The following is a 17,396-nucleotide window of genomic DNA, read 5'->3' on the forward strand; positions in this document are numbered from 1 at the left end:
ACAGGTCGGAGGCTGACAGCGCCTGGAGGCACAGAGGGTCAGCAGGGGTCAGAGAGGGCGCAGGGGGCCAAGGAGGGGTCAGAGATGGTACAGGTCGGCGGTGGACAGCGACTGGGAACACAGGAATCATCAGGGGGTTAGACAACAGTCGGCAAGGGGCAGAGGTAGACGACGGAAGGAGTTGGTCGAAGTATGGCTTCAAATTCTGTCTCTTATGCTGAGGTCAGGTAAGAAACAAATCACTGTGGCATCAGTTCAAAACAGAGTACACCAGACACCACTAATGCACGCCATAATGTGCGTGGATTCGTGTCCAGTCATGGGTCGCAAAAGTGCGAGATGACCCGTTAGGGTCCCCACTCCCATAGGCGGTCGCTGATCCGACGGGGTCCCACTGGATAGCTAAGCAAAACCACTGCACAGTGAGTTACACCATCCCATCAGCACACACAAACACACAGCAGCAGTCAACAGCAGCCGGACGGGCGGCGAATGAAATCACAGCCGGAAAGAGCAAATACCGTCCGGCCGTGCGCACCCGAACACACGGAATACGTGAACGCCGCCGGACGCCGGTCTGCGGAATACGGGAACACACGCTGGCGCGCATGATAAACAGCACTGCTGGTGATCTGTTGAGAACAACAGCGGGTGGTCGACAGATGGGGAGCAATGCTGGGTCGGCCTGACTGGAGAGAGCTGAGCTGGGGTCGGCCCATCGGGAGAGAGCTTCGTAGGAGTTGCCTGGGTCTAACGGGCTTGAGCTACGCAGGGGTTGGCAGAGATCAGAAGACCTACCCAGGGAGTCGGTCCAAAGCTGGACAGAGCACACATACTTTGTCCGCCTCTGCAGCGATTTTCGTGTAGAGTCAACACAATTAATCCACCAGTTGCCTCGTACATCAAACACCAGACAGTGCTATTAGCTTTGCCACACAAAGCCGGGTGGTGAGGTAAAACGGTGGCTGATTCCGGTCCCGGTGGTGATACACGAAAACCAATGGCATTAAATCAGATGGTTTTGATCAATCGTCGAAAATGAATATTCTTAATTGAAGTTAGAAAGCGCGCAAATTTGAGAATGATTTGCGAACAACATATGTATGTAAATGAGATCCCACAACTTGCCTAAATAGGCCGTCAACGTGCAAAGCATGATATCCTCGCCAATGTTTGTGACGCTAGAATTGGAAAATTACAAATTTCACGGAAACTGTGATTTCCTTTTAACGATATTTCTTGCGCACCACTTATTAAACAAACTTGCAAGGCATCGCTCTTTCCAGGAAGGCATCAGGGTGTATCAAAGGACTTCACTTGGAACTTCAGAGACCCGGGGAGACGTTGCGGTCGAAAACATATCCCTGCCGCACGGCGCACGCACGCCCAAATTCAATTTCCCCCAGATCCGAGAAGCACTTAGATGGAAGCCAGTTGATTTCGGTCCAACAAGGCGATATCTCATTCAAATCACAGGCTAAGCCCGCCTTGCTGGCAGGCATCATCAAAACAGAATCCCCAGTTGGACTGGAACGTGCTCGTTCTGCAGAAACGTGCAGCGAGTTTGATAAAAACGAGAAATAACGGATAATGGGACGAACAAGTGCCTGTGATGATCAGCGGAACGCGAGGACCAGGCCCCACACCAGGGAGCCAATGGGGACAGTAAATTACCTAAGCGCACCGTACGAACGCCCTCATTCAGTATAAAACAGTTCACGCCAGCACATTATTTCCTGAGCGGAAAAAAATGCTACTCTGAAATGCTCTAGTCGCAGGATACAAAACAAGGAATGAGGAAGAAGTTATAATCATGCCATCTAAATGCATAAAGGCAAGATACAAGCTTACATTTTTAATGAAAGGTTCCCTTTAAAATATCCTTTCATTCCAACATCCATCTTGCGCAACTATGAAGGAACCGTTTCTAAATGCACTTAAAAACAAAAGCCACTTCAGAAACAGTCACAGTTATATGCTTTTGACAAACTGCATTTATAGTCATTTAGTTTTCGGTCAGCAAAGTTAAGAGAAAACCCGGAAATAGCTCCTTTATCTGTCGTGATTAATGATCAGCCAATGGCACATCACCATCACGCAGGAGCGCGTAACATCCACGCCAATGTGCCTCTGAAATCGAACTAGGCTAGAGCGAGTTTCACCAGCCACATAACGAAGTCTAATACCTCAGCGAAGGGCCGCACGTGCAGAGCGTTATTGGACGCCGGCCAGAGACACCTGGGCTATTTAATAGAGGCCACGGCTGGTAGCACATTCAATAACAGCGCTCATTAGATATGGAAAAAGCAAGGCTTTAATTGAGTCCATGTCAGCCAATGGGATTAATTTCTCTAAGACGGGGAAGGCCGACTTAAATCAGTCAGAGCCGGCTTAAAATCAGGATTAGCAGAAATGTCAATCTGAAACCAGGACTCAATGAATGAAAAATGCAGAAGAGATATATAATCCAATAGTGACCGACGGCAAAGGATACAGATGTGATACCTAAGGCACATTTCCGGCCCTGCGACACGATATCCTTATTTCATGCAATGGCACAATCCGAGGGTTCTACATCCCGTATTGGAAAACACAAAGCCAAGCTTCTTTTAATCCTATCATTAGATTTTGCAACATTCGGTATTAAATAGTTAAGATTACAAAAAAATGACGGCAAATTTAATAATCCAAACCGTGAATCAGGCTGAAAGAGAACCGGACGTTGACAGAAAATCCCCAGTCCAGGAGTTCACCAGTTCCATTCAAGATCAAGCTCCATTCACTTTTTGAGCAAAAACCGCAAACGAAGCTCACCTCACCATGCACCATGCACAATGAACCTCAAAATCATCGCCGCCGCACACATATGAAATCAGCGCACCCTCCTTTCCGCACCAGAGGCGGCCAAATCAATTCGTAGCCCAGAATCACACGAGCGGCGGCCGCGGTTCACCCGCTGGAATTAGATTGTGCCATTCAGAGGTGCTCCGGTCCAGCTCGTGGCGGCCGGGAAATGGTCCGCAGACCGCCCCAGCCGCGATGTAACGGGCTCACCCGTCAGCTAAGGAATGGTTTGAGTTCGGTATGAGGTATGCAGTGGCTAATATGACAGATAAGGGGTGGTATGAGTCCAGTATGGACGGATGGAGATGACATTGTTCAGGTATGGAATACAAAGCGAATCTGTAAATATCGGCCCACACGAAAGCTGTGGATATTATGAACGCGGATTGCAGGTCCAGTGTGGGATATCTAATGCAGCGGGCCAATCTGCTTTTTGCTTGGCTTCCTGTCACTGTGTCCGAGGCTCTGAAGTCAGCCACCCGCTAATGTCCTACCAACTATCATGCAGCTCTGTCCGACAGCCTCACACCACCAGCCAAACACATACCATCTGCCAATGAAACCCCTTCTGATAATTCAATCCCACCCATCAATGGGCCTACACATCAATCTCATCTCACCCATCAACTCCATCACGTTCACAAACCCCATCTCGCCCATCAGCCCCACCCCCTCCCACCTCACGGCACAGGCGCCAAGCCGGCTACCCATTACCTCCCTCTTTCTCTCTCCTCCCTTCAAAGCCGACCCGCGATCGTTCATCGAATTATGGCCGGGGCAGCGCGGTGGTCGGAAACCATTCGGCCGTTAGAACGCAATCAGTCGACCAGCACGATCGTGGCACGAACGGACATTGGTCGGGTCAAACCCGGTACGACCTTGGGGAAAACTAGGGACCGGCTTGGGGAATGACGAGGAATGTCCTGGAGAGATCTCGTACAACAGTGGAGGCTCTGATAGAGGCTAGAAGGGCGTTTGACGGCGGCGGAGCGATTTTCATTCAGGCGACAGCTCGGAGACGGCAGATCTAAGCGGTCAGCAACCATTATCGGACGGCGCGGGCCGGGGAAATTGATGGCGCCGAGTCGCCATGCTCGTCACACACGGCCAACCCGCCGTCACAGACGACACATGGCGGATCTGTAGCCAGTTATAGCCGTGACAGATCTCGCTAATTGTTACAAAGGCAGTCGGATTAGTTACCAGTTTTTGATAGAAAGTTTGATCCGTAGCTGAATACCGACGTTAAAATTGGATCTGTCGTCAATAATTGCTGTAAAGTTGGGACTCGGCCATTTTCCGTTGTCACAAGCCAGGTAACTGCCATCAGATTCAATGCGAAAAAAGATCCAAGAGAAACTAAGACAACCCATCCGTGACCTGTTCGCACGCACGTGCGCCGCATTCGCGTGATTCGTAGATCCCCTCTTCCCCTCCCGATGAAAATGAGCTGAAATACTTGGCCGACTGGATTGTCTTTTCTCAGCCGACTGGATCTCGCTGCTGGATCGCGTCAGATGGCGATTCACTCGGCTGATGTTGGCCGCTATTTACGAGAGCGCCGGCTGTCAATGTGGCTCGGTCCCCGCCTCGCCTGGCTGTGTCTGCCGTTCAAACACCGCCCACCGTTTATTGGCCACCGGATACTCGCCCACCGCAATCAAACTAAGCCACCATCCAATACAGACTGTCGCTGAGGGTCCACCCACCCAAACGCCCACCACTGCAACGTACCCCACAAACCACTACTGACAATACCCCAGCACCAACAGCTCACCCAACAGTCACCGTCAATATCCCACCGCCCACCACACCGCAGTACAGCTCACCCACCACCCACCAATTCCCCACCGCACCGCAGCTATCTCCAGCGGGCCCGCAGCCGCCAGCCAATATCGATGACACGGGCATCGTTCCGCGGGCGGCCGACACCACCGTACGGCAGATACCGCACCGGGCACCGGCAAACGCCCGAGAAAAAACATCCACCGTCCCGGCCCCCGAGCGACCGCGCCCATCAGCGAGGGGCGCCGGGTGGTTGTGCAAACACTACAAACAGCGGTTGGGTGGTGTTTGTATTGGGTTTTGATGTAATTATAGGCATCAAAGTGATGAGTGGAACGGTTAGTTTGGATGATTACCGGCAGTGAGTTCCAAACAGCCTTGGCGTGCGTCGGGAAGCAGATGGTGCAACAGGCGTAATCAGAACGAGCCCAAACATAACGCAGCTGGGTGAGCGCTCCGAATGAATACTAGTGAGCCACTATGGTCCGGAGAAAAAGGGTAATACAATCTCGCAATGGCTCTCCATCGCCGAGAATATGGCAAACAGATTATGCAGATGGAGGAAACTGCTACCGGGAAAATAACGGGTGGTGCCTGGAAGCGTCAAAAGCTGAAGATGAAACCAGAATCCGTAGTGGAAGCGAGAGGCATTGGACGAAAGAAGGTGGATGGTATTGGGCAACAACAGGCTGGCCATATGGGTCAGATACAAGCATCAGACACAGATACCTGATTCTCGCCCATATGACTGTGAATGCTACCGGCATTGCTCAATGCCGAGTAAAACAACGCAAGTGTCGTAAGCTTACTGACACAACACGTGAGGATTCCATAAACTGCATAAAATCAATTGTCCTATTTCGTTGTCACAGAAGCGAGGCTGTTAGGCATTAGGTACGTACTCTCCATAAATGGAACGTGGTTTGACGATAGATAAAAAAGCATAAAAACTAGTGTAGCAGCTGATAAGACGCAAAAAATGACATGGTCAGCGACTGTTATCACAATTCAGACCAAATCATATATTCTAACAAACGTCGTCTGAAATTCGGCAAATCAGTCTCTTTCACCCATCAACAATTCTACTGACGAGCGATGAATAATTCAGTAACCGCATCGTAATTTGATTTGGCGATTAAACTCCGAGCCCATTCCAGGATCGCAAAGGTCGCACCGAAGTTCCACCTCTCCAAACATTACCAAACATTCACAGGGAATGGGATTCCAGTCTATGCAAGTTAGTTCGGCAACACACTGCGAAACTTTCTTATTGCGGAGATCTGTCAGTTTGGAAACAATGAAAATCGAACGAAACATCCATGACAATCTAAAATCACCGATTTTTTTCGACAAAAAATAGTCGGTGATTGGTGGCTAAATGAGGATAAAAGCCGTTCTCTGTTTTCGATTAGAACGACAATACAGGTCACAACTCACAGCAGACACTTTTGCTGCCGGCGCAAACACTTTACTGAGGTTAATGGAGGGCCTGCCTGGAGAGATCGCCGTGCGCGCAAACAATCTATTGGAGTTACTTCCAATCACTGATATTTTCACCGGCACAATATATCATAAGTGAGAGAACCCACAGCACTGAGATGAGTAACAGAACAGATGTCATTTCACGTTGTTCCTACACAAGGTCAAGTCGCAGGCTCTGGCCGAGCAAACAATAAAAGCGAGCTCGAAAACGGGAAAACTAATACATCTGGTGCTGACAGAACCCAGAAGCAATAAAAGTGCACCCTGATTAATTGAACTGAGCAACTGGCGACCGACAAATTTATAACGCACCGACTAATATCAGTGTCAAATTGAATGTTAAAATGTCATCAAAACCGCGATCTGATAATGTTACGAATGAGTATTGCTGTTTGATAGTTCCGTGCTGATTTGTGACCGTTGACGACATTAGCTTTCAAACTTGTGACAATTTTGAAGAAAGGCCGTTTTTCAACCATATCCATATCAAAAGTATGACACATTGTGTAAACTTGGACCATATTTTAGGTCGATTACCTTCCACCGAACGGCATCACCCCGACGTCAGCCTGAGTCATTCTCTGAATTCGAATATTATCACTGCCCAGAACGGGGCCACACAATTGCATGGCGCCACATTTCTCCACTGAGGGACACTCAATGGAGTTACCGGAATGCATTCAGCCGGCTCTCCACCGTCAGCAAAACCGTTCACCGAACTGTCCACGGCCTTTGAACGCAAATCCGACTCAAGACGGCGGCCGCTCCTCTCGGCAATTCAATGACGGTTCGTATCCGACCGTATCAGTGGGACGGTAACTAAATGACCGGAGCGGGACGGAGCGGACGACGGTGGTGGCGCGTGGCTGACGCTACCACACCTCACACACCACCGAGATACCGGGTATATGGAGACACGCGGCCGGCGGAGGCTGCAGGCCTTCCTGTCACGAATGTTCCATTGACTTGTTATCATGTGAATTAGGTATGTCATGGCGCTTATGAGAGAAATCAAGGCTATATGGTCGCAACATTTTCTAAGAAACTATTATCACAATCAATAAGCACCCCGCTCATTCCTGGTTTCCCATGTTACTTTGTGGGGTTGGGGGCACCCGGACTGCGGTGTCTATCGGCGCCCATATTCCTGGTTCCCCTTACTAACCCCACCGCCTCTCTGAGTTACCAGTTGGCACTCACCATCTGGAAGGCGGGGTCCCACTGTTTGCTCTCCACCAGCCGGGCGATCTGCTGGCGCCGCTGTTGCTGCTGCTGCTGCTGCTGCTGTACGGTAGGGGTCACCGCTCCGGACGGCACGGCCGGGGTGGCGGCCCGCGCACTGTGCTCCTCCAGGGCGGCCGACACACTGCGGCGGATCTCCTCGCGGACCTGGCCCAGAAACGCCGCCTCCTCCTGTCTGTAACACGGAACAAGACGTACGGTTAGCGGGGTGAGGGTGAATGCGGCAGACGGAGACCAGACATGATCTGATATGATGAGACACAGACTTCTCTATATATATAGAGAAGTCTGTGGATGAGAAATGATCACAGTGACACCATTTTCAGATGAGATTATCATGATACCAATTTCAGCCCATCAATGAAATGATATAGGGGTCTGGCACCTAAGGTGACATATGGCGATGAAACGAGTCTCATCAGCTATAAAAAATCACGTTTGCAAAAGTTACCATAAGCCGGATTGGCTGAAGAAACGCCCACAAAAAAAAAACAATTGTACTGACTTCGCCAATTTCAGGAGAGTGGACCTGAATATTGCATTACATTGGTCAGCTCTAGCCGTTTTCACGCTGGTCCCGTTTCCAACACGGAACATAACATCAGTTATAGGACTAACACTGGCATAATGCTGCCCCGTTCCGCCGGGGATTTGGCAGTGGCTATGTTTGGAACGCGACGGGCTCTGCAGGCCGTATATCGTTTAAATCGACCGACACGACCGCGAAGGTAAATCATGGAAGTTGACACCATGGCTAGTTCTATAATCAGTAGCTTACGAATCTGTTTATAATCGACACATAACGCTAGTTTTTATCACTTACAGTCGGCAAAGCTATTTTCTGATAGCACACCAATAGGCATCGAGTTCAAATTCAGCTTGCTTATTGTGTATTTAGTTCTCGTATGGCTGAGCTGTGTTCAGCCGTGTGTCTCGTTCCTTTTTCTATTTTCCGTGACTAGTTCGTGTCCCGAGCACCCACCTGTGTTTCTCGTGCCTCTGGCGTTCGTCTTTGACTGTGTTGCCGAGGTGTTCGACTGAGAGTCGGACGGCGTCCAGCGATGCCTGCACGTGCTGCAGTAAGGGCTCGCGGTGCCGCCGCGCACGGTCCGCCTGTTGCTCCAACTGCTGCAGATCTGAAACAGGCAGAGTAGTGCCGCGGTCAGGACGGAAGGGCACCGGCGCGGATACCGTGGGTTGAATGGAGGTGACAGGCGCAAAGGTTGGCCAGATGAAGTCATCAAATGTTTGCGAGGTAAGAGCGTTTGAAGTTTGGGATATGGAAATAGGGAACTGGTACTGGTTTTCGAAGTTCACCCAACTAGCATGAGCTTCACAGGCGAGTCTGACAAAGTGGTCCGTTGAAAGGCGACAATTTTGCAACAACAGGGCATGGAGCTATATACTCCTACTGTAGGCTGGCGTTGGCATGGCTGCAGTATCCACATTCCCTTGCATCTGTTCTTGTACATCACCTCCCGACACTCGACAAGACAACAATCAGCCCTTAATTTCAAGAAGCCTCTACCTATCGCGCCTTATCTCGGCGACTATTTACAGGCCACACGCCGGCGAGTTGTGCCTCTCCCACAGGGGCGCACCGCCTCATTCTGTCACAAACAGAAACCGACCATCCGTAACGAGCCGATACAAAACCCGGCCGGCCTTTGGACCGGAGCCGGCCGGTCGAGACAGCCTCCGAGCGGCCACCTCGATCGAGAGTAGCCAGCCGAGACGGCAGTGGAAACGGCCGACTGGGGGCGAAATCCTGTCAGCGGCTGACCGGCCACCGCTACGGCTGATTGTGAGTGAGGGTTTGAGGAGTCACAACAAAACGGAAGATCGGTGATGATCACTTAGGATTATTGCAGCATGTTCAATATTGCCATAACACGGCAGTAGTTGACAAAAATTTAACTGTGAAAAGATACGCCGTGGCACGATTTTCAGCCATGAAAACCCTGTTAACATAACGACACTCATCCCTATGATCCCGACCAATCCTTTTAATCGCGCTCTACCGCCTACCAACGACCACCCGAAATGCTGTCCACGTACTAGCATCGCTATCGGAGGTGATCCCGGCGCAAAAAGCTGCCATGGACGCGGCCGACCGACCACTCGTCTCAATTAGAGAGAATCCCTGAGTCATCAGACGGCATTAGGCGTCGACGGTCGGACCATGGCACAATTAGGCGGCGGGGCCGAACGGCCGCCGGGCGGGGATCAATGTCGGATACTGCAGCGCGACGGGTGCGGCTAATTGTGGGCTACGCTTTTGCGAAACTGCCAAGTTTGGCAGCCCAACTCGACCAAAGCGAAATACGCCTAGAACCATCCTGGTAACCTGTCAGACCGACTCAGGCAGACTCAAACTGACTCGACCGACTCAACCGACTCAAATCGATGCCGATCGACTCAGACATACTCAGAACGACTCAGACAGACTCAGGCAGACTCAAACAGACTCAGGCAGGCTCAAACCGACTCAGGCAGACTCGACCGATTCCGATCGGCTCAGACCGACTCAGATAGACTCAGAACGACTCAAACTGATTCAGACCGACTCAACCGACTCAAATCGTTTCCGATCGACTCTGACAGACTCAGGCGGACCCAGGCAGACTCAAACTGACTCGACCGACTCAAACCGATTCAGATCGACTCAGACCGACTCAGATCGACTCAAACTAACTCAGACCGACTCAACCGACTCAAATCGATTCAGATCGACTCAGACAGACTCAGAACGGCTCAGACAGACTCAGGCAGACTCAAAACGACTCAGGCAGAATCTAACTGACTCGACCGACTCAAACCGATTCAGATAGACTCAGATAGACTCAGAATGACTCAGACCGACTCAACCGACTCAAATCAATTCCGATCGACTCAGACAGACTCAGAACGACTCAGACATACTCAGGCAGACTCAAACCGACTCAGGCAGACTCAGAATGACTCGACCGACTCAATCCGATTCAGATCGACTCAGACCGACTCAATCTGACTCAGGCCGACTCAAGCGACTCAAATCGATTCCGATCGACTCAGACAGACTCAGAATGACTCAGACAGTCTGTGAGTCTGTCTGAGTCAATCGGAATCGATTTGAGTCGGTTGATTCGGTCTGAGTCAGTTTGAGAGTCGTTCTGAGTCTATCTGAGTCGGTCTGAGTCGATCTGAATCGGTTTGAGTCGGTCGAGTCAGTTTGAGCCTGCCTGAGTCGGTTTTAGTCTGCCTGAGTCCGCCTGAGCCTGTCTGAGTCGATCGGAATCGATTTGAGTCGGTTGAGTCGGCCAGAACGACTCAGACCGACTCAACCGACTCAAATCAATTCCGATCGACTCAGACAGACTCAGAACGACTCAGACAGACTCAGGCAGACTCAAACCGACTCAGGCAGACTCAAACCGACTCAGGCAGACTCAGAATGACTCGACCGACTCAAACAGATTCAGATCGACTTAGACCGACTCAGTCTGACTCAGACCGACTCAACCGACTCAAATCGATTCCGATCGACTCAGACAGACTCAGAACGACTCAGACAGTCTGTGAGTCCGTCTGAGTCGATCGGAATCGATTTGAGTCGGTTGATTCGGTCTGAGTCAGTTTGAGAGTCGTTCTGAGTCTATCTGAGTCGGTCTGAGTCGATGAAGTCAGTTTGAGTCTGCCTGAGTCGGTTTGAGTCTGCCTGAGTCCGCCTGAGTCTGTCTGAGTCGATCGGAATCTATTTGAGTCGGTTGAGTCGGTCTGCGTCAGTTTAAGTCCTTCTGAGTCTATCTGAGTCGGTCTGAGTCGATCTGAATCGGTTTAAGTCGGTCGAGTCAGTTTGAGTCTGCCTGAGTCGTTCCGAGTTTGTCTGAGTCGATTGGAATCGAATTGAGTCGATTGAGTCTGTCTGAGTCAGTTTGAGTCGTTCTGAGTCTATCTGAGTCGGTCTGAGTCGATCTGAATCGGTTTGAGTCGGTCGAGTCAGTTTGAGTCTGCCTGAGTCGGTTTGAGTCTATCTGAGTCTGTCTGAGTCATTTTCAGTCTGTCTGAGTCGATCGGAATCGATTTGAGTTGGTTGAGTCAGTCTGAGTCAGTTTGAGTCGTTCTGAATCTATCTGAGTCGGTCCAAGTCGATCTGAATCGGATTGAGTCGGTCGAGTCAGATTGAGTCTGCCTGAGTCGGTTTTAGTCTGCCTGAGTCGTTCTGAGTCTGTCTGAGTCGATCGGAATCGATTTGAGTTGGTTGAGTCTGTCTGAGTCAGTTTGAATCGTTCTGAGTCTATCTGAGTCGATCTGAATCGGTTTGAGTTGGTCGAGCCAGTTTGAGTCTGCTGAGTCGGTTTGAGTCTGCCTGAGTCGTTCTGAGTCTGCCTGAGTCGATAGGAATCGATTTGAGTCGGTTGAGTCGGTCTAAGTCAGTTTGAGTGGTTCTGAGTCTATCTGAGTCGGTCTGAGTTGGTACGTTATCTTCTCCTACCCGGTGACGTCACAGCATGCGTCGGCTTGGCACGGCCGCCACAGGTGGGGTGCGGCTAATGGTGGTATCTCGCTTTGGTCGAGTTGGGCTGCAACTTGGCGGTTTCGCAAAAGCGTAGCCCACAATTAGCCGCACCCCAGCGCGACCGGGACGGCACGGATATCCGATCAGTACTGGAGTCGATCGCGGCTCCAAAGGGAATTCGGTATGTGCCGCACAGCCCGCGAGGCGACAACGGCGGAATAACCAGGGGAGTTGCCATGATCGAGGGTGGCATGAGCCGGAGGTAGGAGGAGACCTCCATTGGGCAATTTCTGGAGCCACGTGGAGGAATTGGAGTTCTAGGACGAATTTAGAAACGGAATTCGGAAATAAGGAAAGCATGTCAGGACACATTATGCTTGCCACCGATTTGGGTAACTGACAGGGTCAGGCGTAACACAAAGTCGTGAGCGTCCAAATCAGGTTCACGATGTGAGCCCCGGCAATGTTATTCCCTGTCAAACCTCACACGAATATCTGTTTCAATTATTTTATCACACTCATTTTTTTTTTAGATCACAACAGTACCGTCAAAGGCGAGTAACACCTCACGGACGACACTCGGGCGGGGTCTGTTCGCAGTCCCCCCCCCCCCTTCAGCACCGGCGGCTCATAGCCACTCTTGCGGGCGATCCATCTGGTCTGGCGGCCGGCGCTTACCGAAATGGGCCGCGGAATATCGGCCGCGAATGGAGCCGGCCAGAGCGATCTGAGACCGAGACGGACGAACGACCGAGACTGAGAGCTTCCGTCGCGGGTATGGGATTCACGATTGCTGCGATGGTGGCGAATGATGCGCCCCGTTTGTGGGCTGGTCATGTGCTTGGACTGCACTGAATGATGATGCCCGGGTATCAAGCTTCAGACTTCAAAAGATCTGTGTATACTATATCGGGCACTATGGAAGCCACGTCTGTCCATGACTGTCTGTCTGAAGACATGTCCAGCAGTGACGGATCGATCCCAAGTGGTAGGTAGTAGGTACATTTAAAACAATAAAAAACTGAGCGTTGCTAAGAAGCTGAGCTTTTCACTTTTCAACCACAATATTTCGACGAAAAAACTGGATGACTATCCATTTTATGTTCACCAGTCACCACCATATTTTATTGGCTTATTTTAAATCACTTTCAACCTGGAAACCATTGTGATACCGCTCTCCCACTGACCCCCGTGGCATATCTCTGACCCTAAATTAAAGGCCATCCGCCGTCCCCTGTAAATCATTCCATCCTGTCCGGCGACCCGTGAGAGCTCGGGCACGAGTCGAGACCAGCCAGCCGGCTGACCGGCCCAGGGCTCCTTATTGAAAGCACCGCCCGACCAATAACCCGTCCAATGAGTAACGGTGTGCCCCGATTACTGGCTTAGCGCCGCCATGGCCTAGGGCCAGCCCGCCAATTTTACGGGGCCCGTAACTTGTCCAGATAAGTTACTTTATTGGTGGAAGCCGGGAAGGCGCAGTTAAGACGTTGTGGTGGTTCCAGGCAAAGCTGCGACCAGGGTGGCCGGGGCCGTCTACTGGCAGTAGACTTTTTTTGTCTGGTGCTGATTACGCAGGCAGATTCTAGCAAACATTATCAGTCCTGTATTTGCATGGTCAAACAGGTAGGTATACGCAGCAATCAGGGTCGTAACTTCATCAATGAAAGCATAATCGGTCATCTTGAGTAAACGTACAAATTAATGTACTTTAAAAAAATTTGACATAGGTAACGCAAGCAGTAACACGTAGAGATATTGAAGATCACACAATAAAAGGCATTTCTTGTCCCAGTCACTAATGAAATGCAGGACACAATAGAATAATTAATCATTTTGATACAGTGAACGATTAATCGAAAGCAATTATTGGCTCCTATCATCCAATTACGTTTCGAGTATTAGACATTAACATACTAAAATCAAAGGAGCCACCAGACAGGATGGGTTACTAATTATATCTGGTCACGCATTCGAGCGACATATAGCCCTGATTCTTTTTTAACGAAACACCGATAATTTTTCTTTTGACTTCAGCTGATCACTCGTAGAACCCATCCCACTCTCTACCCACAGAGCCTCAGTACCGTCAAACCCGCGGTCGATTGAATCGATAGGCAATACTCCACTGATACCAGCGGGGAACACACACACTAATAACGTTCCCGTGACCGTCCCTTAGGAAAACCGGCTGCCGGCCGACTGCTATAGCTGTGGTAGCGCGAAACGAATGACACACGCAGTAGGCGTGAGCCGAAAATACCGATTGAACCGGGCCATCGCGGTTAGCGGTATGGGGAGTAACGCCTACAAAAGGCCAAACAATGGACGGCCGTTCATCCATTGAACGATGAGTGCTACATTAGATAATCGGCGATTATGGCGACATGACGTGTTCTGGACCGACGAGGATTATTCCAGTTTCAACCGGTTTACGTGGTAAGAATTACGCAATGTTCAGCATACGTGACAACATGTTATAGTCACATAAGTCGAAATAACGAACAAAGTGTTGGGATGGATTAAAAACCATAAACCGTCCCCGTCAAATAATTAGTGTCCTCCTTTCCGTTCTAGCCAGTCGTGCTAACAAGGCATTATAGCCGATTCACCTTTTTCACTACGGTTTACACATTGGCCAGCCCTTCTGTACGCACTTTCCCCTGACTCAACCCCCCCCCCCAAGCCAGTAAGTCACGTGACGACACTCATCATTAACACTCCCTCTAACTAATCTCTCTCTCTCCCTCTCTCTCTCCCCTCCCTCCCTCCCTCTCTCTTTTTTATCTCTCCCCCCTCTCTCTCCTCCCCTCTCACTTACACTCTTTGGTTCCCGCTGAGAACGTTCCGTTGATCTGGTGCACCATCTCTCGTGTGGAGCGCTCGAAGGCCGGCAGGGCGGTGCTACTGAACACCTCTCTGTAGCGCGCCACCATAGCCTGCTGCAGGCTCTGTGTCAGCGCGTGCGCCACCGACTCGCTCACCGCCTGCCGGGAGATCAGGGGGTCAGAGGGTCAGGGTCAGAGGTCAGGGTCAGAGGTCAGGTCAGCGTACGCCACTGACTCGCTCACCGCCTGCCGGGGTCAGAGGTAGGGGGTCAGGGTCGGGGTCAGGTCAGGTCAGACCGTCAGCAAGTGTGACAACTCGTTCATTGCCTGCCGGGATCAGAGGTCGAAGAGTCATCGTCATAAGGCCAAGGTCAAGAATTGAAAAGGCTAAGGATGAAGTCAGGGTCAAGCTAGACGTGTTAAGCTTAGGAGGCCAGGCTTTAGGTCAAGGGTGAAATTAGGGGTAAAAAAAGCCAAGGTCAGATCATGGGCGTAAAACGGTAAAAAAAGAGATCCCTGGCGACCAAGTGGCATCGGCAGGTTTTGAGTTAGACAATAAGCTAAAAAAGACCAACTGGACGGTATGCAGGCACTCAGAGGCAGCTACTGCCTATCGTTGAGTGGTCAGTGGATCGGTCAGTGAGGGAGCCAAAGTTTCTGAGCCGTCATAACCAAGTGCCTTAATTACAACCTTCCCTGGGCACATACAGCCAAATTGCGTGGGTCCAACGCTGGTATCATTGGTAGAAAACGTTTGGATAAAATGACAGTGGTTACAAGTCATTTGGAAAAGGTTAATAATTACAAAAAAAAAATCAGTACTGATGATCTCCTGAAAAGAAATGATCTGGTTCGACGGAAGAAAGCGACCATTAACGTTAAAACCACAGCTCAACGTAATGGTCGAGAGCACACCGACCAAAAACAACTCATCCACATATCATAATTAGGGCTTCAAAACATGTTTCCCGTGCGCGGCGCAAAAGGCAAAAATTACGTGGTTCCTTGAAAAAGAGTTCCGTAAAACTTTTGAAACAAAAAATTAACCACAACGCTGACTTTATGTCCATGACTCAACAGTCAACACCACAGGCGAATAAAACTTAAAAAAAAGCGAGCGGCAATCCGCCGAGACCAGCTAGCACCGCGTTACTCCATCCTGCCATCGACGGCAGCCACTCTGGGAGATCCAGCGCCAGCCGGTGGGGTCATCCGCTCGCCGGCGGGCCGCCCCGGGCAGCGCCGAGGGCCACTTTTGCCAGCCGCCGCCGGCTACTTGAGACCATTGGCGGCCGGCGGCACGGCCCGAACGAGAGGCTTGGGCGGGGGAGCGGTGCCGAGCGGAGGGAGGGCAGAGAGGCAGAGAAGCAGAGGAGCGGGCATTGCACAGCGCCTCCGTCAGCAGCGGGACGAGAGGAGGGGAGGGGAGGGGAGGGAGGCGGGAGACGGATGGGGAGATGAAGGACCCCAGAGACCAGATGGAAGGGAGGTGATAGCTCGGAAAGAAGGCCGCCTGTCAGTGTCCAGGATAACGGGAGGGATAGGCAGGGGAGGGGAGAAGACGAACTTTTAGATTGGCAGCACGAGCATGAGATAAAAGACGGCTAATTAAAGAACTAATTATCGTGGGTGAACGCTTAAAAAGTAGTCGAAGAAAAGCTGGCCTAGTATCCAACATGAAACGCCTCCCGGACAATCAATTACCGTAGTTTAATGCCTACGAATTGCAGATAAATGAATAAATGATCCAACCAACGGTATTACCAGGTCTTGCTAGAGAGGCATGTCGGAATATGCTAATTGGTTTTGACATAGAAAATATAAATGGTGTAATAAGAAATAAATGGTACGGCTCTCGCGAGATTAAGCGGTAGGTTTTGCACTTTTACATTTCCGGTTATATCTCAGAAACTAATCGATCTACGATGAAGCCATTTTACACGATCATGGCTGGCTTGTGAACCAACATGCCGATCGCATCTTCAACACTTAAAAGCTTAAGACGACGAAGATATAGCCTGAAATACACTAAATTGTCTAGGTGCAAGACCTACCGCTAAAGCCCGCGAGACCTGTACAGCCCTCAGCAGACTGCGTGGTAGGTATTCGTTTTTTTGACAAAACCGGTAATAACTCAAAGAATATGTGATCTGTCGGTCGGAATTCGTTGCAAATAGAGGCACCATGCTCCACTCCTACGATTGGGTCTATCACTAAACAAAGTATATGCTTTGTGTGGCAACAAAATGCAACAGTTTGTTTTGGGGGCAAATATAAACTTTTGGGTTTTGTTGCCGAACTGGATGGAAAATGAATACGATAGTAATGTCCATCTAAGGTGCGGAGTCTCGCGCGTCTTGCTGTTACGATTTCCGAGTGACCGATAGCATAGTATCCGCGATATTCTCGGTTTTGTCGAAAAAAGAATACCTACCACGCAGTTTGCAGAGGGCTGTACATATAGGTACTTTCCTAAGAACATTGAACCAAATATGCCTTATCAGGTTTACCATTCCCAAATGTGCTTGCTTTGGAAAGCCGCTTTAAATTACGGGGTGGAGCACAAACAACTGAAGTGGATTCTTGCTTCAGAAATATGTTTGAAAAAAAACTGTGCCGCAATTGCGATAAACTCACTCGAGACACGAAAAGAAAATTACTTATTGCGAAATTAACACAAAGAGATCCGAGTAAATATTCTGAAACGAAACTAAAAT

General features: G+C 50.2%; 1 protein-coding gene across 4 annotated transcripts in view; it reads right to left on the reverse strand.

The window, feature by feature from the left end:
• The window catches only part of LOC122370356 (enhancer of mRNA-decapping protein 4-like), a 41,503-nt gene that overhangs the window by 4,782 nt on the left and 19,325 nt on the right, over positions 1-17,396 (reverse strand). For all 4 annotated transcript variants that reach the window (XR_006254556.1, XM_043345896.1, XM_043345886.1 and 1 more), the window contains exons 18-20: positions 14,673-14,838; positions 8,336-8,489; positions 7,312-7,528 (exon numbers count right to left, since the gene is read on the reverse strand). Coding sequence is in view for 3 of the 4 variants with exons in the window: in XM_043345896.1 (XP_043201831.1) it covers positions 7,312-7,528; positions 8,336-8,489; positions 14,673-14,838 (537 nt within the window). In the remaining variant the exon portion in view is untranslated. The remainder of the gene's footprint in view (positions 1-7,311; positions 7,529-8,335; positions 8,490-14,672; positions 14,839-17,396) is intronic.

Source organism: Amphibalanus amphitrite, unplaced genomic scaffold (genome assembly GCF_019059575.1).
Source record: "Amphibalanus amphitrite isolate SeventyFive unplaced genomic scaffold, NRLGWU_Aamphi_draft 000034F_arrow, whole genome shotgun sequence".
Lineage (NCBI taxonomy): Eukaryota > Metazoa > Arthropoda > Thecostraca > Balanomorpha > Balanidae > Amphibalanus > Amphibalanus amphitrite.